The sequence below is a fragment of the Falco peregrinus genome, chromosome 9, assembly GCF_023634155.1.
Source record: "Falco peregrinus isolate bFalPer1 chromosome 9, bFalPer1.pri, whole genome shotgun sequence".
NCBI classification, from domain to species: domain Eukaryota; kingdom Metazoa; phylum Chordata; class Aves; order Falconiformes; family Falconidae; genus Falco; species Falco peregrinus.
In genome coordinates, this window is record NC_073729.1 from 21,989,552 (window position 1) to 22,013,028 (window position 23,477).

The window sequence follows — 23,477 nt, forward strand, 5'->3', positions numbered from 1 at the left end:
TTCCAGGGTGTCAGCATTAGGGACTGCCCTCAGCAACCACACCCAGCTCAGGGTCAGTGCTAAAATGCAGATCTGGCCAGTGCCATCTGCAAGAAATACACATTCTTCCTGCATTAGACATAAGACAATTGTTCAATTAAACTAATGATTATTACAGACAAAAACATTTAAGTGCCCAAGGAAGGTTTTAAATAGCTTTGCCAAACCTACAATCTTTACACAGCCTTTAGACAGAAATCAGTGGGAGTTGGTGGAGTAAAATATGGCAAATTATGAGTGTTTTTCTTTATAAATACGCAGTTTAAATCTCAGCATGCTCAAGATGCTGCCCCATACCTCATTCCATTCTGATCACTCAAAATAATCAAGTGAGCCTTAGCTAATAGGACACATTCACACTATAAATTGCCCTTGAAAGACATTAAAATCAGTCTCCAGGGTGGTGAATGTTTCTCCCCACCATTCTGTTCTCCTGATCTAAGTTTCTAAAGCCTTGATTCACACAGTCAATTAAATGACTACCCTTTTACCAATTCAAAATAAATTAAAAAAACAAACCCAGAAATAGCCAAAGATGGTAGTTTCAAATCACTTGGTTCCATCACCAAAGCTGCCTTGCTTTACTGCTGCTTAGTATCAATCACTCTTATGTGGAGTACTGAATGTGGAGGGTACTGCTCACTATAAAAGACAAAACAAAAGGAACACTGTAAACATTTCTTGTTGCTCTAAACAAACAAGAAATTCCAACAAAAAGGATAATTCACAGCTAACTCATGGACGTATCACATTTTGAACTGGAAATGTAGACACAATAAAAGGGATGCTTAGATGTATACATTTTTTGATCAGTACATTCAGAAAGAGCCAGTTATTAAAGATGCTTACACAGCATTTTAAGCTTCTATTTTTATAGGTAATAAAGCCGATAGATTTTTATGGATTAAAGTTTGGATCCATAAACCAACAAGAATCATGAAGCAGTATAAAGATAACATCCTGACACGATGGATACTTTCAAGGATCCTATGGATTACCTTCCTTTAGATTTCTATGAGCATGTCAGGGATGTAGTGGATACAGAACAGTGACAACACTTGCCTAGACCTGGATGAAGTTTTTCAAAAGAAGCAATGCAAGGAACGACTGCAAAAAGGGTACAAAATCTGCTCCAATTAAATTGCTGAAGACTGAAAAACTATGAGGAACTTCAGAGGGTTGCAAACAAGGCAAAATAGATGACAATATAACAATCAGTGAAATTCAGCTTAGTAAATGCGTGGCAGGAAAGCAAATTTTAGTCAGCCATCATGCAGTGTTACATCAGCCATATCAAGTGCAGAAGGAGAACTCAGCATAAACAGCTCAACTGATGTTACAACACCTTCTGTTTCTAACCACTAACGACGTTAGACTGCAGAGCAGATAGGAGGGGACTAATACAAAGACTATTTATCATTAACAGGAACTCTCAGAGTGACATTAAATCTTGCCTACCAGGACACATTGAGTTGTGAAAATCATCAGCTACAAGTTGATGCCTCACTTGCTGGGGTGAAGCTCATGCACGTTCTTCTGAGGCACCCAGCATTGTGTACTGTTAAAGATCAGATTAGGCTGGATGAACCAACCTCCATTCTGATCCAGTCTAGCAAGTTGTACATGCTTATGCATTTGTTGCATTTTAGAGACAGGTATAATGTCATGGACATGGTTAATTGGGAGTGAATGTTAATTCTTACCAAATCCTTACAATGACGAAGGGAATTTACTTGATTGGTTTTGTAGATCTTGTGCACATGAGGTTACAGATGCTAACATTGATGTAAACAATATTGCAGCTTCAGGTTTGGAGGTTAAAATCAGCATAAGCAGGATGCTGGTCTATTACAACTGTAGTTTTACAAACAATGGTACGTATCAGAAGCATGATTAACGTGTGTTAAATGCATGAACACAGCTACCAACTGCACAGGACAATGGACTAGAATATATATTATAATAAAGGACAGCTTGAGCTCACATGCTTCAATGCACTGAATAAAAGGAAGCCTGAAAAATAAACCTGGTATCAAACTGACTTTGTGACTGGAGTGATCAGTCAGAAGGACTTACAGGAGAGGTCAATTTTGCAGGGAAAAAACAAACCCAGTCGTTCCAGAAGAATGTCATAATGAATGCTGTTCCTGGAGTTCCAGCAAAGGTAACCTGTTCCCATTGGAAGACTCCTTTTGGAGCCAGAAACACGTAAGTCATAACTATGTGGAAAGCATACAAAGAACCACCTTTAAAACAAATCTGCAAGACAAAGTAAGTCAAAAAGTTACTGAGTTTCCCCTTTACAGTCAGACTAAAAAAAAACCAAACAATTTTTCTCAAGTGTCTGATCTGGAGGATCTTAGGGCAACACCTTTTGAGGACCCATATGGTAGAGCTACCTATCATTGTATATGAAAAGTTGTCCATTTGCCCCCTTCCTGACACGGCTCATACCATCATCCACAGACAGTGCTGTCCTGAAGCTAGGTAGCCAGGAAGAGAGGAAAACCTTTGTGCACAACTCCAAACACAGTTCTGCCAAGGGCACAGAAGAAATGCTACTCCAAAATGTTAGTGTAACTAACAGAATGCCTGCATAGGCATGCGAGTTGCTGGCTGCATACAGCAAATAGTTGAACCAATCCAAACAACTTTTTGACAGTGCAGTTACAATTGCAATAGACGGAGATGGCTGCACCATTTTAGTACCATCAGTAATGATGACAGTGTTTTCAGTTTGCCTTTACCAAACATAAGTGCTGGATCAGACATGAATGGCATTTAAACTAACAGACGAAACAAACGACAACTGAAAGGAAACCAACATATGAGAAAATCATATTCCAGAAGGAAAGGTGATTCACAAGTAGGAAATGTCAGCACTTCTGCTGAATGTTTTGATCTCTGTAGTGGCCAATTCCTGTTTCTTTCTCTCAGATTTTGGATGGAAAACCTCAGGTATCGAATTTAAGACTGCAGATTCTCACCAGGTGGAATGCCAGAACAAGCACTTAAGCACTGCATGCAGAAGTCTCCTCTGCGTATTAACCTTTTCAATGGGCTTTTTTAGCCCAATTCAGTGTAATGACAGATGTGAAGGGACAATAAGTAGTTCTCTGTTCAGTTTACAGAGTGCATCCTACGCAGCAAATATTACTTGCAGTTACCAACTTGACCAAGAGATGGTACTACGCATATACACAGTCATCACAAGGCAGTAGTGATGGGATAAATACCTGCTTGTATCTAAAGCGGTCTCTGATTTAGATGTTCATAAACATGTATACTGCAAAGGCGCATTCAAAAACACTGATCATGCAAAGAAAGTCAGAGGTTTATGCACAATCAATTGGCTTACAATTTGCATACACTTGAAGAGCACAAATCAGTCATATACTGCATTTAGCCCTTTATATAAAAACAAGTTCAAGACACATACTAAAATCACACATAATTGACACTGAAAAATGTATGCTGACAATAAACTCATAGAATTTTCTGGAAGATCTCCCCAGTATGCTTATATTTAGTTTTTCCCAATTTCTGCAAATCTGGTGACATCCATGTTTCCTAATAAAAGTCAAAGCTGTCAAAGCTTACATAAGGCAGCAACATGCCCTTGCCACAAGGGAGGCTGATGATGCCCTGGGGCGCGTTAGGCAAAGCATTGCCAGCAGGCTGAGGGAGGTGATCCTTCCCCTTTCTTCAGCACCGGCGAGGCCAGACATGCGAGTCCTGTGTCCAGTGCCAGACCCATCAGCGCAAGAGAGACATGGACATACTGGAGAGAGCCCAGCAAAGGGCCACAAAGATTGCGGAGGGGCTGCAGCACCTCACATATGGGGAAAGGCTGACAGAGCTGGGACTGTTCAGCCGGGAGAAGAGAAGGCTCAGGGCGAACTTGTCAATGTCTATAAATTCCTGAAGGAAGGGTGAAAAGAGGAGGGAGCCAGGCTTTTTTCCAGCGGTGCCCAGTGACGGGACCAGAGGCAATGGGCACAAACTGTAACACAGGAGGTTGGTTCCCTCTGAACATCAGGAAACACTTTTTCACTGTGCGGGTGACCGGGCGCTGGCACAGGTTGCCCAGAGCGGTTGCGGAGCCGCCACCCTTGGAGATACTCAAAAGCTGTCTGGACACGGTTCTGGGCAACCAGCTCTAGGTGGCCCTGCTTGAGCAGGGAGTCAGACAAGATGCCCTCCAGAGCTCCCTTCCCACCTCAGCCATTCTGCAATTCTGTGAAAATGAATCTATACAATTAAGGGTAAGTAGTAAATGACTAAAACTAAGAGAGTTTGTATTTAGCTTAAATTATGCATATAAACAAGCAACTGTAAAGTTTAATATGCGAATACTAAGAAAAAACACCAAGCTCACTGGACAATATTGTGCAGCAGCTGTTTAGTATAAATCCAAATCTCATTCTGGAATGCCTACAACTACTTCAGAATGTGTCACTGCTTATGTAAGATATAGGTCCCTTTTTCCTACAGTATATGTGCCTACACTTGCTATTTTATGGCCTAGTCATTCAATATCTTCAGATTCCTCTACAATTTGTCCAAACCTGCCTCCCTCATCTTTACTACTCAGAATAACTGGGCAAGCTTTGCCATCTCGTGCCTTTTTATCAGCTTCTCAAACTATTCATGAGTATGGAAGACCATAGATTTCTGCAAAAATACTGGTGACTCGCTCCACAGTGAAAATTGTTTATTTCTGCTGTTTTACCTCCTGTCTTTTGACCAATTATTCATCAATGCAGTGACCTTCCTTTTAGATCATGGCAACTTTAAGAATGTATTTAGTCCAAGTCTCCAGTGTGATATTTTTAAATAGTATGCACTATGCTACAGAAATTCTACTTTTAGTTGTTGCTTTTAACAAATTTCCTCATTTTGAAGTGGTTTCACTTTTTTTAATTAGGCACAAGGGCAATGGATGTACTGACGGGGATTTTTTTACTCCTTGAAGGGTTCAGGTTCTATGTAGCTTAGGGTCAATGTTCAGGAGCAACTCAACACTTAACATTTGAAGTGCATTCTGTGCACTGTGTTTAGAGCCAAGTTAAGAGTTGCATTTCCTGCTGTGGGGTCCCCAATGCACAGGTTTTTAAAGAAATTGTCGTCAGCTGTCTTTAAAGGCTTCATATCACACTGTGGAATGTAACTTTATCTGTAGGTAGGAAAAGTCGCCCCTTTCTGTGGGTGTCTCTAATTTGGTCTGACAGATAAGCAACGACTGCAAAGCAGGCCAGCAAGATAAGCTGAAGGGGAGGTGGCAACATCACATCCCACCCTGTATAAAGAAATGGAGCAAACAACTTTGCAAGTGGATAATTTTTAAAGAAAGCTGAAGGAAGGATCCATAGCCCACCAGTGCAAGCAGAAACCAAAGACTTTCACGGTACACAGAACTAGACATGAAACAAGGTAAGCAAAAATCACTTTGATTAGTCTCGAGCATTTGCTGGTTGTATGTCAGGAAAAACAACTGTCCTTGCTCCAAGACAGTGTTCACAAGGCTTGTAGAAAAGGTGAGCTTCTTACAGGGCAGGAGCCAAGGAAGTGCTCTAAAGGCTAAGGGAGTTCAATTCACATGGAGGACTGCAGAAAAAGGGACAGCAAACAAAAGTTGGTATTGCCTAAGAGGAATTTGAGAGAAGCAGTAAGAGGCAGCTAACGCAGACATGTGAGAGTTTGGAAGCAAGGGCAAGAGAGTTATCCTTAACATAGGGGATGGGGGGCAGCACGTGGAGTTAGGTAAGCCAGACCACAAAACTGAGGCAGAGAGATGACTGGTTTAGGCACTTGAGCAAGGAGAGGTTCCAGGTTCCAAGTAACCTTGCAGAAAGTGACAATAAGATCCAAGAACGTCATATGAAGGAGAGGAGAGGAGAGCCTGACTGTGTATGACTTACCAGTCTACAAGATAGCCAGAACAGACATCTTCAGAGAAGAACATATAGAAAGTCAGAGCTGGCTCTGTAAAGTTTAAACTGGTGCAGGGCTATGAACTAGCACAGCTGTAAAGGGATCTGAAAGCCAGGCCAGAATCAGTGACCGTAAGCAACACATGACAAAATTCATACGGGGAAAAAAGAAAACAAAGTTGCACAATCCAGTTGGACTTCCACAATAAACACAGAAGGGCCAACAGCAATGAAAGAATCAATGCAGAGGACAAGGCAAGTTAGACATAAGGAGAGAGCTGACCAAGGAAAACTGTAAATAGTAGTAGTTGTGGCTTTAGCACAGCAGCAATGGCTTTAGATAACAGGGGAATGCTCTGTGGATTAGTATTTTTTTCTGGACCAAAGGGAGGAGCCTGAGTCAGCAAGGGGAGACAGGTGACAGGATGTGTCATGTAGGGGGCAGCAGCTACAACCCACAAGTTCAAGGACCTTAGTGATGACTTGGGAGCTGAAGAGGTAAGTGAGGTCAGGATGATCCCAAAGCTGACAAAATCCACGGTGTTACCTGCTTGTCAGCAAGAAGTCTGGAAAGATTAAGAACACCACCAAAACCAGAAGAACAGTGCAAGTATATGATCACACTACAGTTATTAAGCACCAAACTGGGTGCTTGAAATCGTGGCAATTTTCCCTTCCGGTGCTTGACAGAAGCACGTATGATGTGTATGATGCATGTGTAGGAGACAGGAGGAGAAGGAGCTCCTCTATCTCCTGCAGCTCTGGCTGTCAGATTGCCAACTAATATGGTGCAAAGAAGGAAAACTGGTGTTTGATCTGCTGTGATCCAGCATAGTTCCAGGACTATACCGCCACACTGCATTTGAACCAGCAGTGAAGTTTACACCAGTTGCTGGTCGTTGGTGCTTATCAGACATACATAGTGCAGGAACTGCTGGAAGAACTTGCACCCACATTGCAAGTGGGGTGTAACAGCTTGTCCCCTGTGCACAATTTCAACCATGTATCCACGTGGAGAGATGCTGCTTTGAGTGCCATCAGTGCCCTCAAGTACACAGACTAAGACTTCAACTGAAGTCACAGTGCCACAACATCCGTATCATTTGAATGCTCAGGTCTGTGACATGTCCTTCCCTGGGCAGGAAGGAGCTTTTGCACAATCAGTTGGTTCACTTAATGATACTAAGGTATAAGCAAAGGCAGCTCAATAAGCCACTTGACACAAGAACAACCAAGCTCAGAGTGAAGGCCCTTACAGTTACTGGGCAGAGAGTCTCAAAGGCAGGGGGGGCTGACTGAGCGCAGGAGCACACCATCAGCTGTATGGGTATCTCGGGATGTGGCACAGGCCCAGACTGCGGGCAGCTCACAGCCCCAGACTCATTCTGTACCTTGTCACACTACAGGTCTGAGCATCAGAAAATGTGATTTCAAGATCACAATGAACAACAATAACCACCACACAGAAGAAATCAGCACTGAAAGGCTTATGGTGAGGCGAGGGCAGCCATTCACTATCACTGTGGTCTTCTCGGCTCCAATATTCAAATACCTGCAGCTACTGAAGAAGTCCTTCCTCACAGTACAGACAGGTAACATCATCACCATACCTATCAGAGCTCTGGTCCTCCACCCACCTGAAGAACAGAGCTGGTGGCAAAAGCCATCTCTAGAGCTGGACAGAGGTGCCCACACTTAAAAGCGAGGCCAGTGAACTGTTTATCTAAAGCAGGGTTGAGTCTCCTGGTGCTGGGACTTGCAGCATCAAAGCTAGATCTCTTTCCAGAAGAGAGACCGCAGCACAGTAACCAGCGCAGGTTCACTATTCTATGATTTGAAAGTAGTCACGGGGTCTCTGCTCTCTCCTGGTTTTTGGTTTAGGAATATTCAAACTTAGCTAGCCTGTTACAGGTATTATCTGTTACGGCATTTTCTAGTGAGAGAATGACAGCAGCATTCAGCCCCAGCTGGTTCTACCATAATCCAAGCATTTGGCTGTGACTTGTTACAATACACTGAATGCCAGGAGCAGCAGGTCTGCACCATTCTGGCTGTTCCTGCTTTCTACAGATCTATGAAATACATAGTTTCAAACATAGAGGCCTAAGTGCAGCACTAACCTTAGGAAGATTCACTAGGCATTAAGCTGCTAAAGGGTTAAGACTCTCTCACAAGAAAGGAGAGCTATGGCTCCGCATATAGACAAGGTCCCTGCAATCTGCATGGGGTGAGGATGCATGTCTGAAATAGCCACAATCAGATCTGTTTGGCTGCAGGATCACATCCTTCCAAAGCAGATGGAATCCAGACTAGATTTGACATCTCCGTCCTGCTTAAAGACCAGAAGCAGTGGAGCGCAGCACTGGAAGAACAAGACCCATTCTTCTGGACCATCTCTGTGAACAGCCCTGTCAATGCTCCCATTGGCCAGTACACACTGCTTTTACGTGCCTCCAAGTCTTCCCATCTCCTGGGCAACTTCACTCTTCTCTTTAATCCCTGGTGCCGAGGTATGTGGCCAGAAACAGAGAGGAAGGCTGGGAACAGTCACTTCACAAAAACAGCTTCTGAGCTCTGGCATTCTGCCCCCATGGAGGCTGAGGTTGACTGACCTAGTGCTCCCTGCCAATCCTGCCCTGCTCCTCATAGCCCCTACCTCCTTCCTAAAGTGCTAATAAAAGCTCAAAGCCACCCACCTCAGCACTTCTGCCCTGTTCCTGGAGTACTCTGTCAGAGCCCTGTCCTCCTGCTAAGGGAAAAATGTTTAATAAAGTATTTCCTGTAACAAAGATTTTAAGATGAGTCAACATTATAATTCATCTGATTAAGGCCACTTTATCTTCCTTAGGAATAAAGAAGTAAACAGCCAGGAGAGTAAAGGAGCTAGCTAGTGCAATAGCCTAGATCTGGAGGAACTTTTTGCACAAGGAAACAGAGACGGCAATAAAATTCTTCCTTCCCGTCTGATTCAGAATCTGTAGAACTTTTCAGGGCAGAATGCCAGGGACTGCCAAAGTCCCTGGACTGCAGTGGATTCTGCTAATGTAAGAGAGATGCAAGGGCATCTGAGACCAGGAATGCTTTCCTCCTGATGTTTTTTTCCTCTAATACAGATGATGAGGTGTTCTTGCCTAATGAGGCACAGCGGCAGGAGTACATTTTAAACCAAGAGGGTCTCATCTACGGGGGGACTGAAAATGCAGTCCTAGCGCAACCCTGGGACTTCAGTCAGGTAAGCAAGAGGTCCAATATGTCTGTGATCTCTTATAGCCACCAGCAGAGGAAGGGTGCATGCTTCCTCTGTGTACAGGATGCTCCGCATTTTCATGCTGTGGCTTTGATGAAATACCTTGCTCTCTGCACTCACTGTCTTTGTCCAAGACTGTGCAGGAGAACAGGGACCTGTGTATGAAGTCCCATAACACAGTATATGCAATTTTAGCTACTTTCTCAAGCTGTCCTCTATAAAGAAATGCATTATCTATATCTGGGTTTTGTGCACCTTCCTTTCATCGACACATATAAAAGTATTTAACAGAGCTTAGTAATACGTCTTTATTTTACAGGTACAGAAAGGACAAGTAGATCTTCCCATTTGCCCAAGGCCATCTGACACAGCCAGTGATTAGAACAGGGTTTTATTCTACTTTAGTGTCACCAGGTCACAAAAGTACCTCTGTACCAACCTAAAGTGCTCCAGAAAACTATCAATTGCCCTCAGTCTGGGGATGTAGTTATCATGCTAATGTACTTCCCACATTGCTTCACTAAAGCTGTAGGTCTGCCTTTGGTACATTGTGCTCCCCCCTCCAAACCTCTGCCTGGAGCTCTCCTCCACAGCCCACTTTTATAAGACTATCAGCAGAAAGGGAGAAAAAAAATCTGCATAGTTACTTACAAACCCTTGAAAGGACTCCAGAGAACAAATGTTCATGTCAGATTTCCTGAAATGATATGTTCTTGTTTCAATTTCAGGAGGATATTGTTGACATCTGCTTCACACTGCTGGATGTAGGTGAACGCCATCAACAAGACAAGGATCGCACGCAGCGCAAGAACCCTATTTACATCTGCCGCATAGTTGCTGCCATGGTAAGGAAAGCAGACAGCCTGACCCTTGTAGAAAAGACAGAAACACAGAGCAAAGGCTAGCATCTTCTCAAACCCTGCTTTTGGCAACCTGCTGACCAAAGAGGAAGCCTCCCAGAGCTGTTCCAAACACCACCTCCTGCCCATGTCCAGCCCTTCCCAATATTCCTGAAGCAGACAAGTAGTGCTGGAGGAGTTTCTTAGCAGCGGCAGTACATGTAGTGAATCTCAGGGGAGACTGTTGCACCTGTTCTGCTCAGCTATCACCTTCATGCTTTGCGCAAAAAATCCTTTTGGTTTCATTTGCCTTGAAAGTAGTTTCATCAAGCAGGATGAGGTATACCTACCAAAGAGAGGCAATTCCTTAATGAATCTTTCCCTCTTCCCTGCAGATGAACTGCGATGAGTTTAGAGGAATCCTGGCAGAATGTGGGACCAGGCAATACTATGATGGGACACCCCCTTCCAAGTGGCTAGGAAGCAGTCCCATCCTCCGGCAGTGGGCTGCATCACAATGCAAGCCTGTCCGCTATGGGCAGTGTTGGGTGTTTGCTGCAGTCATGTGTTCAGGTACAGTGGTGGTTCAAAGACTCCTGTGTTGAGCAAAACCTCATTTGGTCTGCAGAACCTCTAGTATATGCCCAAATTCCTGAATTAACACAGATCCCAGTTGTTGCAGCACAATCAAACTAGTAGACTGCAACAAGGCTTTACTGTTGGTCAAATTCTACTGTCTGTGCTGTAACTCCTTCCTCCAGAGGTCAGACCACACCACTCCTCCTCCATCCATCCCCAGGGCTATTTAACCACTTAGCGGAACCTGCACATCATCCATGTCAATCAACCCACTGCCTCTGAGGCAAGGCCACAGCTGCATGTTATCAATGCTAATCAACCCTCTGCCTTCATTCCTCTACACCCAGTAACATAACCTTTAACATTTAGTTGAGAGGCAGATCCTCAGCTTCCTCATCAACGTTCAGCATCACTAGCTTAAAAGAGTATCAGTTCACACCATTCACTGAACACACCTATGAGCTTATTTCCTGAGGGGGCAATGCCCCTTGCTAAGCCCAAGCAGCAGGCCCGGTGCCATTTCTAATAGACTTAGCACCACAAAAGTCTCTACATCTATCAGCAGAGGCACCCTTAGGGCATGATGCACAACTGATTCACAACTCTTTCTCCTGTACAGTTCTGAGGTGCCTGGGAATTCCTACCAGGGTGGTCACAGGCTTTACGTGGGCTCACAACACTAGCAGCTGCCTAAGTGTGGATGAGTATTATGATGAAGATGGGACACTGCTTACACAAGACAAAAGCACCCGGGTCTGGTAAGAAAACGTGGCAGGGCCCAAGCAAGAATTTGAGACAATACCTAGATCTAGGAAGTGGTAAAGGGGGAAAGTGAAAGAGGTAAACAGCTGCAGGGAGGTGGATAGGAGACAGCTCAGCAGAGATCCTGTATGCATGACCTGTTCTTGAGAAATTGTCACAACCCAAACTGAAGGGTGCCCTATTCCTAGGGCCCATAAAGGAAGAATGATAGCCCAGTCCAGCTGGAAAAACTCAACTTGTGTCAAAAAACATGGTCTCTTCCCTCCTCAACATGCATTGAGCCCTTTCAAAGGAGCATCAATTGGCTGTGGTTTGGCTAAAGCTTTACTGTACCTCAGGGCTCCATCCCTTAGCATAAGCGCATGATGTTGTCTTTTGCAGGACCTTTCACGTTTGGAACGAATGCTGGATGGCTCGAGCAGACTTGCTACCAAAGTACAGTGGGTGGCAGGCACTGGATGCCACCTGCCAGGAAAAAAACAGAAGTAAAATATCAAAGATGGGCTTGGCCGGCGGGGGTGGGGGTGGGAGAGTGGGGGGTGTGTGTGGAGTAGAGCAGGGAGCAAATATTTCAATATTTCTCCCTTTCCCAACTTCCAGCAGAAGCATACAAAAAGACAAGGACTCACCCTGTTGACTTTAAGCACTAAACCATCATTCATCTGTTTGGTTTGTGCAGCTTGTGTAGCTCTAGGAGCTCTATCACAGCACTGCTTCCTAATGTCCTCCTGAACTATATACTTCACCCCTCCCAGTATAGGTCTGAACTAGGCATGGGTCTAGTTGATAAAGCATCTGAATCTTACCTGAGCAACATGGTCTCTTCAGGTCTGTCCTTCTGTGGGCCAGCCCCTGTTCAAGCCATCAAGGAAGGGGACATAGAAGTGGATTATGATGTCTGCTACTTCTTTGCTGCCATCAATGCCAAGTGCCAGGTCTGGATACAAACAGCGGATGGCCTCAAGCCAGTTCTTGGTAGCACAAAATACACTGGCAACAACATCAGCACCAAGAGTGTGGGCAGTGAACGCTGTGAGGATATCACACACAACTACAAGTATCCTGAAGGTATGGGATAGGAGAGCAGCTGAGCACAGTCTCTGCCAGTGTTCTAAGTGAGGTGTAAAGGACTAGAGAGCAGAGCCATACCAGAGCATTAGGGTCATCCACTACTCACTACTTCCCCTTCCTGAATGGCACAAGAACACCCTACTCTTGCTATCTACAGAGTCAAAGCACAGGTCATGCCCTATATTTGATCCTGCTTAATTACATTAACCAGATCTCTAGAAGACCAGGCCTTTCTTCAGCTGGCACTTTCCTGTCTGGAAACCCTTCTTTCCTGATTTCTGTTACTTGTACACTCTCTACATTTACCTCTCATTACTCTTGTAATATATATATAGATGTATTTCAGACTCCAGCTTCCGGGACTGTTGTGCTCCCAGAAATTATCTAAATCCCTTCCTCAAAAAGCAGCTCCCCCTTCAGAATCTGTTACTGAATGCTGTTTCCCTGATCCAACCCTACCATCTTATCTTAGCCTATGGCGTGTTGTCTCCTTGGCTGCAGTCCCTCACAAGAGAAGATCGTACTGTGCCCTACCTACAGCTATAGTTTGAGGCAACTGCCTCTTCTACTCTGACAGATGTTACCACCAAGGTGCTTTAAAAACTATGACAAATCTTTCCAAGTAGAATTTTTCAGGTACATCAAATGAATGTCCTGTCAGCTAAAATTCTCAAACTGTTCCAAGCAGAAGCACAGCAGGATCTTTCTCTATGCTCTTAGAAACAGTTATCTACAGTACTACCAGGACAATTCAGCGCCATCCTTCTGCATTTACTCCTTCACACTAGCAAACAGGAAAGAGTATTACAAATATATGCTCCTTTTTTTTGTGACAGGTTCTCTTCAGGAACAAGAAGTACTAGACAAAGCCTACAGAAAGGCAAAGGAACTTGAGACAACCACCACCAGCAGCAAAACAGAGTTTAGCACCATCCCTACTGCCCTTGAAGAGCCAATTAACCTTTTCATGCACCTCCAGTCAAAGAGTCCTCTGCTACTGGGACAAGATATTCCACTTTCTATTGAAGTGTTTAACCACAGCGATGGAGAAAAGGCTATTCACCTGGTAGTTGGGGCCCAGTCTCTGCATTATGATGGTGTGCCCACTACCCAACTTTGGAAGGAAGAGTTTCATTTTATCCTCAAAAGCAATGAAGGTAAGGACTCTGCTGGGTGTGTGGCTAGGAAGTTGCATCTCGTCCTCTCACTTCAGGAAAAACATACTTAGCCATAAGTTTATGAAGGGTTGGCTGAAGAGCTGATTGTAGGTGATTGAAACAAAACACTTCTGCAATATCACCTTAAGAGATTCTGAATCTGCAAACTCAGCTGGGATCACTTAAGTCTTTAAATGCTGCAGCTTTTAGTACAACGTTAGGCACTAAATACTCCTAGATGCCGTGCAGGCTAAGACTAGACTGTACTTACCTGCATTGTCATCTGTATTTCACCACTCTGTATTCCAGCTAACAACCTGCAGGTCTTTGTGCCTTATTCACGGTACAGAAAAGGGTCAGGAGAGAGTCATCTGCTTAGGCTGACTGCCATGCTGAGAGAAGAGGACTCCACCTACATATACTTCGCACAGGAAGAGATCAGCATTTGTGAACCCCTTCTCACTATTGAGGTTAGATCAGTCTATCATTCGTTACTGCAGTAGCGAGAAAACAGCTTTCATAATCATAAACAGCAAAAAAAATGCGCTGGGTTGAGTGGCTCTCCTCATGCTGTCTTCTTTCAAAGCACTAAGACATCAGTTTGGGAAAGGTGAGTTGTGCCACACTCTTGTATACAGTACTCCCACTTCTATCTTGCCTGTGTGTGAGCATAAGGAAATCCTGATGGCTCCTAACTTACCAGTCTCGAAGTCAGGTGCTGCAGAAGGAAACTACAGCAGAAGACTGTAGTTGAGACAAAGTAAGCTGGATTTTGCCTCTTCTGGCAACTGGCAGCTCAGGTTCAGACCTCTGGCACCAAAAAAACATTTATGTCCCTTTAATCATAGAAGAATCTCTTTCCTTATCTCAGTTTCAGCTCATTTCCTTCTTTCAACAGTTTCCAGAAAACATGGTACAGTATCAGCCAAGCACAGCAAAGATCAGCCTCCAGAACCCTCTCACCGAACCCCTGGAGAAATGTACGATAGTGGTTGCAGGGCGAGGGCTCATTTACAGACAAAGAGAGTACAGGTAAGTGCAAATCTAGGAACAGTAAATGGAAAAGAGAGACACAATACAAGCTAAAGAAACCCTTACACAGGAAAAGCTGTCCCCAAAAATAAGCAGGCAACAACGTGGCAGGAAGAGACTGCTACAGCATGACAGCCCCAGGCATCCCGTCCTTTATTAGGTAACACAGAAGATTTTCACACTGAAATGGAAAAAAAGCCAGATGAAAGAACTTTCAACAGAAGCGTAATATGTAAGTTGAAGCTAGTATAACATTTGTGAAAGCTTCAACCCCAAACGCCTAGACAGCAAAAGGAAAGCCCCTTGCCAACAAAAAGGGTAACAAGAAAAGTACCACAAGACTTAAGCAGAAATACACATTAAATAAGACAACAGTTACAGGTCAGCAAAATGAGCTATGTAATTTAGAAAATATTTGCTGTTGAGAAATCAATTGCTTTTTGGCTAGCCACTTCAACACCCATAAGTGGAACTTATGGGACCATAAGTCCACCCATAAGTGGAGTAGAATTATACTGTTTGTGACACATCTTTCCACCCATTAACCGCTGTCAGCAATAAAGGCAGTCCCTGGGCACGATTTTAAGAGTATCTTCTGCTTCTCTGCTGAAGAACCAGGCAAACCTGACATAGCCAAAAGTCCTCCAATAATGCACGCCCTTCACAGGAAAAAAAAACCCACATTTCTCTCAAGAAGCTGTGTTAGGACAAAGTAACCTTAAATGGGGACTTCAACTCTCCTGTCCTACCTCCCTCCCAAACTACTGTCAGATCACAACTCCATTGTGGTAGTTTATACAACTGCTAGCTGTCTTCTATTTTTTTTCCCCTTTCCTTTTTTGGCACCACACTCCTATCTAGCAAATGCACTTCCTGGGCCCTGGGAACTACAAATACCAACAGATGCGCTTCCTGTATAATCCCTTCTTGCCTTTCAGCTTGGGCTCTGTTCAACCTAAAAGCAGTCAAGAGCTACAAATCCCATTCACCCCCATCCAAGCAGGGCCCAGAAGACTCACTGCACATCTTACCTGCCTTCAACTCCAGAACATGAAGAGCTACAAAACTATCAACATCGCAGCTGCCTGATGCTCAACTTGGAACAGGTCCTGCTGTCCTGTTTACAAAAAAGTGGTCATGATCTGTGCCCTGATCTTAGGCAAGCATTGACGTTAAGAGTTTCATTAAAGTAATATTTAAAGCCATGTCTGAATAGTAATTTGTACAAACTCAACTCTCCCATCTGCCACTATGCCCACTCTCCACTTTTGTACGTTGAACTTCACTGTGACAAAGATGGCCTAAATCTTCAAGATGCTGCATTTCTCACCAGGCATATGTGCTGAACCCAGCGCTGCTCAGTCATTTTTCCCCACCTGTGGCGAAAAAAAGATATCCTAGAACTTTAAAGTCATGATGTATCTCAAAAAAAGCATCTCACAAAGTATCTCAAAAAAATATGGAGTGAACGAGTGGCTGTGTGGGGCTTAGTCACCAGCAAGGGTCAAACCACAACACATGTCACATTTCGCTGGAGATATACTCTTATACCCCTACAGATCCTTGACATCGGTAAAGTAGTAAATAATAGTTTCTACTGCTTTCTGAGGAAATAGGAAAGAGAAAGATAGTTCACTCTTCTCTAAGGTTAAACAGGAAATAGCAGCCATGCTGCATATTCTTTAAAGCTTCATCAGGCTGCTTGCAAAAGAAGCAAGGCCCTTTCCTTCCCTACATATCCATTGCCACCTGAAAACAGATAAAACCATTCATGCAAATCTAGCAATATTTTATTGTTCTTTGAACCCCGTAGTAGTTGTAATGTGTGAACCATGGGGCCCATTCACAGCATTAAGATGCAGCACTGCACCATCCCAGCAATCCAAGCAAAATGACACCTTTTGCAATGGCAAAGGGAAACTTCCTGGGAAACTTTCACCAAGTAGCAGTAAAGTTCTCTCCTAAAAATACTGTTCTCATCATTCTCTCAGTAGCTGGAGAACAGCGAGATTCACTGGAAAAGCATATACCAGAGCAGGCCGCAGCAACACATGTAGACATGGAAGAGCTAAAGTTGACCCTGTGTGAAGTTCTTGATTTTGTTCATGTTGTGATCTACTGCACCAGTCAGAAACTGCACCCAGCCTTCCTCTGATGGTGGACATACATGGCTTGTCCTGCAAGAGTGGAGGGAATTTATTAGGAAAGCCTCCTAGGGTTCTGGATGCATAGATATAAGACAACACATGGGTATTGTGAAGTACTGAACTACCATTAAAACAGGACTGCTACAGCCCCAGAGTGCTTTGAGCAAGGCAGAACTCACATACATGTCTCTAGTCCCAAACCTTAACACGTGTTTGTCTTCAGTGGGAATCACTTTCATCCCTACCATCCTTTTCTTATTCCCATCCATTTGTGACTGGATAACATCTTACTGATTCCAAAATGCCAGCATTTACTCTCCAGAAATGAGTCATCTTTGACAGAAGGCAGAAAGATATCAACCTGCATAGCAGGGAACACACACTAATAAAACTGTAACTCATACTCACTTTGTAATCTCTAAGACTTTCTTTAATACAGAGGCCAACTTAGCAGCCTAGAAAGAAACAAAAGGGAAATAAAGTAAACCAAGCATGGAAAAAACAGGGCTCAGCAGTACTGTAAAAAAAAGGGAAGCGCAGGAATGCCCAACACAGCCAAGAATCAGTAAAACTGCCACAGACCCTGATGCAGAAGGAAGCTATCTATCACTGCCATGCTGGCTGGGAGTGTCTCCCACCCTACTGCTGGCTGGGACAAGTGAAAATAATGGAAGGTTTGTTTTTTTAAAGCATACATGAAAATGCTTTTTCCTTTAAAAAGATAAGCCTATTAGAAATTGGTAACTGGTATTGAGGCCTGAACTTACAAGTGACTGACTGCAATGTAATTTGATATTAAGCAATACTCTCCTTTTTACCCCCCAAAATCAGCCACCAGCCAAAGGCATGAAACCGGAATTAAGAATAAAAAATCTCAGATACAAGAAGACAGGTACTTGATTTATGATGCACGGAACCCCTGGAAGTCATCTAGTACAACCTCCTGCTCAAAGCAAGGCCTACCTCAATGGTCAGTCTGATTGCTCAGAGCCTTACCCAGCCAACTTTTGAGTATTGCCAAAGACAGAGATTCCACTGTTTCTCTGAGCAGCTTATTTCAGGGCTTAACCACACTGTGAGAATTTTTAATATGTATTTTTAATTTAGATAACTTCATTTGAGCAAGTCTACATTACTCAAGGAAGAAAGTAGACATATAGTACACCAGCAGCCTTATACCTCACTTTTCTGAGGTACTGCCATTGAACACCTCTACAGATGATATTTCAGAGCCAACTCTGAACTCAAGTAGCCATGCTCTTCCCTGAAGAAGTAAAGATGAGGAATGCATTTCCACCTGAAGGAAGATAAGTGTGCAAGAACCAAAGGGAATGCTTCATCCCTAAGAACTCGTTACTGAGACAGTCACGAACACCCACCTCTCCCTGACAAGTCATATAATCACTCCAAGACTATTTCTTCCCTTCCTCTCTAGCCAAGGGAGTAGACCTACATGCAGGCTGCAGATACTTACATTGAGTCGCACAGCCAAGTGGTTCGTAGGTGGATACATGCTCAGTGCCAGTTCGTCAACACTAGAACAAGAAAGAGGGGCTCAATGGAAGAAAGGTCCTGATAGCACCACTCATGGATCCTGGTCAAAGCCTACACCCACCCTAAATGTAAGTCGGGAACAGCAGTGCATGACAAGGAGACGTCGTCAGTCACACCCATAAAATGCTTCTCACTGCTTTCTCAGACATCTGTATACCACTCTCACCTTAAGAGACACAGCTGCAGCTCCACCCCTCTCCTAATGTGCACAGCTGTCAACAGCCTATGTCATAATAGTCTTCCCACCACACCTGCTTCCACCACCTGCTCACAGCTTCAATACCATAAAGGTTTTCCTAATCTGTTCTCTAGACCTCAAGAAAGACAGGGATTGCTCTGGACAAAAAAGCGGCACGGGGAGAGACCTGCTTACCTTGGACTGATGTCATTAGCAATGTCTGCAAGATCATCCAGCTGAGCAATGTGCTCTGGAGAATCAGCTTTGCCATGAGCTTTCACTACACCCAAGACCTTCTTCAGGCAAGCTTTAGAAGCCTTCATTAAACCCATGCAGGAGCTAAGCAGCTTCCGGTCAGCTTCTGACCAATATGTATCTCTGTTGCCCCGAAAGCCCAGCTCTTCATCTTCCATAATGTCACTGTAGGGGTCTTGCCCTTCCACCAGAGCCTGAGAACACAGACGCACTGAAAACCCAGAGCCTAACATCAAATCCAGCAAGACCCAGGAGAAAGGGAAAACATATTCTAGAAACCATACAAACAATTAATACAGGAACCTCTCTCCAACCAGCATCTCAGTTGCCAGATTCTGTTAATTCTGGCAGGACTGAATTAAGAAAAACTAATCTCCCACTCCAATTCAAGAGAGCAAACAGCAAGAGCCTAGCAAATACTGCCATTCTTGCACCAACCTAAACCTTCCCACTCCCCCACTCCCCTCTGCCCCCCACAATCCAGGCCATGACTTTAACAGAAACCTTACATAATGTAAACCAGGCTTGAGTTTAAAAACTCATTAAGACCTGGGCATAATACAATAGCGTAATTCATATCAGAACAAATCTAAATCAAAGCCTGTATATAAAACAATCCTTGTGTTCCATCAACTCAACCATCACTGCAGGTTCCTCAAAGTCTTAGGGGCTTCCTTACATGTTCCATCTCCTCCAGAGCATCTTTGACCACACCTAGACATGCAGCCAGAGCTGACACAACTGCTGCCTGGTTATCTGCAAAAGCAAAAAGGATGAAAATTGTGGCACTGCACTGATTCAAATCACCTTGCAACAACATTCACCTAGGCTTGTGATCATCAGATCTTGAGATTATAGAAACAAACTTTCTGCAGAACTCAGAGCTGCATTGTTGCCATGCAAAGAATCTGACCTGGCTTCCAAGCTTATACGTTTCAAAAACAGTCAGGTTTTGCAGAATGTGTGAGCCTTCATCATACTAAGTACAATGCCCCTTGCAAGGGCTGTTGATGCTCGAAGACAACACGTCCTAGTTCTGTTGTTCTGCATATACAATACTCACCTCGTGGCAGGTTGGACACTTGCTCACATGCCTCCCATACACCACCAGTTGATATAAGCTGTTCCTGAGACAAGCTGAAACAAAACAAAGCCCCCCCCAAAGCTAGACTCAACACCACTCTACTAGACTGTAGTTTTATTTTCTGCACCAAAGATGATGCACACTAGTAGAAGCTCTGCTGCAAAGATGTCACTAACCAACTTGTCACTAGTATCTCATGTCTGTGTAAAGCAAGAAGTGCTTGCTCCTACTGACTTTAATTATCTCTTGGAACAAGAAGAGCCTCTTACAAAGGCCTCTCAGGATGCTTAGGTGTACTGCTTATCTTTCAGGATCTATGCAAATCAGAAGTCTGTATTACAGCCTGCTAACCTCTGCCTAAGGGCAGTGACATTTAATCCATAAAGAGAGGAAGAGGTCCACAGCAGTCCAATAACTCCAAGGGCAAAAACTGCCAAACAGTGTAAATGCTATCCAGCATCTTCATGGGAACCCTGCTCCCAGCATCCTTCCTTGCCACAGACAGGATGAAAAATCTATTCTCCACGTAGGCAAATGTACTTCACTCAGTCACTGGGACAAGAGGGTACTGTAGAGAGGCCTTGAGCATATTCCACTCCTCTCCTAGGAGTTTAGTTGGCTCAGTTGAAGAGTTTAGTACGAGATCATCTCCTTTGATGACAGGAGGTATTGTGAAAAAAGCTAGAAGCGAGGGCTAGCCTTTCCTTACCCTAGGAGATGCTTTTACCCTGGGGTTCTGCCACTGGGCCCTGTTTGTGCTACATCACAGCTGTGTAGCAGTACTGTCTGACCCCAGCCTCACACACCCTTGATTCTGACACGGATCCTGACCCCCTGATTTGACCTTCCTGCCTGGACCTCAGACCCAACATGGACATGCTGGGCAATGACAGGATGGTGTCTGATGCTGGTTACTCTCTCTGAACCTTACCCTGATCCTGACTTGCTGGCCTGTCTTTACAGCTTGACCTCATCACTATGGGCTTGTCTGATGATCCGGACTCTCAACTGAGCCTCACTACCCTCACAAGCACTGCTCTGCTCACTCAGATACTGGGGGTCAGGGCCTTTGCTGATAAGGCCACTGTCTTTTCCTGCCTCATAACAATGCTCTGTTTCTGCCTCCCCCTGTTCCCTCACGAAGTAATCTGCAATTGCTGCTTCCTAAGAAGTGTAATTGTAACTTTTTGTTCCCTATTTTTTTTTTCTTCAAAATTCCTACCTCTCCAATGGAGCACTGAGAATTGTTTCTGTGAGTTGGATCATTCCTTCCACTACTTCAGTGGTAGCATCTCGTACCATCTTCCGAAGAGTAGTACCTGGTTAAGATTGAGAAAGAGCAAAAAAGTTGCCACAAAGTCAGCAACGACAGAAAGCAACTGCAGACAAGGAACACGTAGACTACTCCATTTGCGTGGATACACTATATTAATGAAGTTACAAGTATGTTGAAGGAAATAACATGTTTCCCAGTTCCAAAAGGACTTTGGACAAGGATTTCAATGCTTCATAAATATGAATGCTCAATCAACCACGCAACTTCCTACCTTATCACTCTCTCACAGATGGAAATCTGCAGGACTAGACAGACAAGTGGTTCACTCGCAAATGTGTTTCAAGTCTACAGAACAGCTGATAATGGGACTACCTGGTCATGACGCTACGATTACTTGCCTTCCTGCAGATGCCAGATCTCTTATTAGGCTCTAAAGTGCCATGTTTCTTTATATAGTGGTGAAAGAATGACCATGCTATATAGTTGTGACTGCCCTGCTGTCACTCACTCACCTTGGCCCTTGGGGAGCCAGTAGTACACTGTGGCCACTGCAAGAATGGCATTTTGGACATCTTCACTCAGCTTCCGGCAATCCTGAAAATGGAGAGACAAAAGGACTAAACATGAGTTAGTGCATGGCTGTACTGCATTTAGAAAGTTTCACAAGCAATCACTTAGGTTCAGATTGCTTTGAGAAAAGGAAAGCATAGTAATGGCCATCTTGCTTGAGAAGCAAATACAGCACAAGAAGATACAGTAAGCAAGCTGTGTGCATCATAAGCCGCCTCATAATTTGGTAACAAAACATGCCCTGGTGTTGTGGACATGCATCACAGTGGAAGAAGTAGCTTAAATCATTATTCTGAACTGGAGGTCTTTCTTTTGCTCCTCCAAACACAGGTACGATAAACCTCGCTCAATTACCAGCAAAAATATTGCATACTCTTTGTTAGATTTAAGGTCTGTATTGTCCAATATCCTGTCTCTACCAGCAATCAGCTGTAGATATTAAAGAAAAGTATGTAAGAATACTTCTGTTTGGTATGTCTCCCTGTTACAGAAATTAGTTCTCTGGGAAATTCTGGAATTGGATTAATACACTCCACAGTGCATAGCCCACACCAACGTTCCTTGTTTGCGCTGAACTAAATGACTTTGGTTTAGTCCGGTGAACTAAGAGACACCTGACACTTGTCACACACACTGCAATTTCAGGGACTGGGGAGGGACTTTCACTCACCTCTGCAGAAGTCGGTGGAGGCCTTGAGAATGCTAGACTCAGCTTTGTAGCCTCCTGTGATGTTACTTTGAATGTCTGACCTAAAAGCGATTCAACGGGAGCAAAAGAATAGAAAGTAATGGGTAAAAACCAAAAGAACAGAACAGCTAGATGAGCAACATCTGCGATGCTGCTGTGCCCTACTGCTTGATTACCATTTCTTCCTCCCAAGCGATAAAAAGACGTAAGGTAAATCTCACTACAGAGTAAGAAAACTTCCACAGAGCATCTGTGCCATGCATGTTGCATGTGTCTATGTCTTTTTTTCTGCTTTTTTTTTAACTTAGTGATACTTACAACCGTGTTTTGTGTCCTGGTCCACGACACCTTCACCAGGATGTGCTGTGAGGCTTTAGCAGAGGCCAAAGGCTTTGAAACCCCAGCTATGACAACTCCCCGTTACCGGCCGCTGCGTTGTCAACGCCCATGCCCCGGGCCGGAGGGCAAGTGCCAAAGCCCTGGCCGGAGCGCTACCGGGCGTTTCGCTCCCAAGTCGGAGCCCGATCACGCACCGGCACAGCGGACACCCGCCTACAGGCCTAGCGGCTGCTCTGGCTCCTCTGGTTCGCCCCGCCGCCCCCGCCCGGCCCCCGCAGCACGGCCCCGCGCCGCCGCCCCCGCCCGGCCTCCCCAGCACGGCCCCGCGCCGCCGCCCCCGCCCGGCCCCCGCAGCACGGCCCCGCGCCCCCGCCCGGCCCCCACCCCTACCTAGGGCGTCCCAGAAGCGCGGCAGCTCGAACGCCTCGCGGCCCTCACTCGGCTCGCCCTCTGTAAAGGCAGAGAGAGGCCTCAGCCAGCGGGGAGGTGGCCCGGCCCCGCCCCGCCCCCGCCCGGCCCCGGTCCGCACCTCGGACCCGCGCTAACACGGCCCGCAGAGCGCCGCAGAGGTCCCGCAGCGGCTCCCGCACCTCCATGGCGGCTGGAGCTGCCGCCGCCGCGCACCGCCCGACTGCGCGTCACATCCGCTTCCGGGTAACGGTCGGAGCGGCGCAGCCCCGCCTCCCGGCAGCAGCCCCGCCTCCCGGCAGCAGCCCCGCCTCCCGGC

General features: G+C 44.9%; 2 protein-coding genes and 1 long non-coding RNA gene across 8 annotated transcripts in view; 1 reads left to right on the forward strand and 2 right to left on the reverse strand.

Moving 5' to 3' along the window:
• The window catches only part of LOC106112663 (uncharacterized), an 87,760-nt gene extending 75,922 nt beyond the window's left edge, over nt 1-11,838 (reverse strand). The window contains exons 1-2 of the long non-coding RNA XR_008748847.1: nt 11,733-11,838; nt 559-2,298 (exon numbers count right to left, since the gene is read on the reverse strand). This is a non-coding gene — a long non-coding RNA (uncharacterized LOC106112663). The remainder of the gene's footprint in view (nt 1-558; nt 2,299-11,732) is intronic.
• EPB42 (erythrocyte membrane protein band 4.2) lies at nt 5,296-15,864 on the forward strand. 4 transcript variants are annotated; one of them, XM_055814632.1, is made up of 13 exons: nt 5,296-5,472; nt 7,379-7,564; nt 8,267-8,482; nt 9,086-9,204; nt 9,948-10,064; nt 10,454-10,631; nt 11,257-11,395; nt 11,781-11,884; nt 12,228-12,467; nt 13,307-13,627; nt 13,937-14,097; nt 14,526-14,659; nt 15,598-15,864. In XM_055814632.1, exons 1-13 carry the CDS (start codon nt 5,463-5,465, stop codon nt 15,746-15,748), a joined length of 2,076 nt encoding a protein of 691 aa, XP_055670607.1. In that variant the 5' UTR covers nt 5,296-5,462; the 3' UTR covers nt 15,749-15,864. The 4 variants fall into 4 exon arrangements, with proteins under 4 accessions (XP_055670607.1, XP_005240063.2, XP_055670608.1 ...); XM_005240006.4 differs by having other exon boundaries at nt 5,297-5,472; nt 8,249-8,482; XM_055814633.1 differs by having other exon boundaries at nt 5,297-5,472; nt 8,270-8,482.
• A 567-nt stretch (nt 15,865-16,431) lies between these two features.
• CCNDBP1 (cyclin D1 binding protein 1) lies at nt 16,432-23,405 on the reverse strand. 3 transcript variants are annotated; one of them, XM_055814636.1, is made up of 11 exons: nt 23,280-23,405; nt 23,141-23,200; nt 22,394-22,473; nt 21,666-21,747; nt 21,100-21,196; nt 19,857-19,930; nt 19,473-19,549; nt 18,734-18,987; nt 18,281-18,341; nt 17,215-17,261; nt 16,432-16,836 (listed from the first exon to the last, which is right to left on the reverse strand). In XM_055814636.1, the coding sequence occupies exons 1-11, from the start codon at nt 23,344-23,346 to the stop codon at nt 16,728-16,730; spliced, it is 1,008 nt and encodes a 335-aa protein (XP_055670611.1). In that variant the 5' UTR covers nt 23,347-23,405; the 3' UTR covers nt 16,432-16,727. The 3 variants fall into 3 exon arrangements, with proteins under 3 accessions (XP_055670611.1, XP_055670610.1, XP_055670612.1); XM_055814635.1 differs by lacking the exon at nt 17,215-17,261; XM_055814637.1 differs by lacking the exons at nt 16,432-16,836; nt 17,215-17,261 and adding an exon at nt 17,278-18,103.
• Between the last annotated feature and the right edge of the window lie 72 nt (nt 23,406-23,477).

Coding starts and splice junctions, on each gene's coding strand:
- CCNDBP1 (XM_055814635.1), bottom strand. CDS start 23,346: ATGGAGGTGCGGGAGCCGCTGCGGGACCTCTGCGGCGCTCTGCGGGCC. Junction 19,550..19,856: donor AGTGTCCAACCTGCCACGAG/GTGAGTATTGTA, acceptor TTGCTTTTGCAG/ATAACCAGGCAGCAGTTGTG. Junction 18,988..19,472: donor CTCTGGAGGAGATGGAACAT/GTAAGGAAGCCC, acceptor CTGTGTTCTCAG/GCTCTGGTGGAAGGGCAAGA.
- EPB42 (XM_005240006.4), top strand. Junction 10,065..10,453: donor GCCGCATAGTTGCTGCCATG/GTAAGGAAAGCA, acceptor TCTTCCCTGCAG/ATGAACTGCGATGAGTTTAG. Junction 14,098..14,525: donor AACCCCTTCTCACTATTGAG/GTTAGATCAGTC, acceptor TTCTTTCAACAG/TTTCCAGAAAACATGGTACA.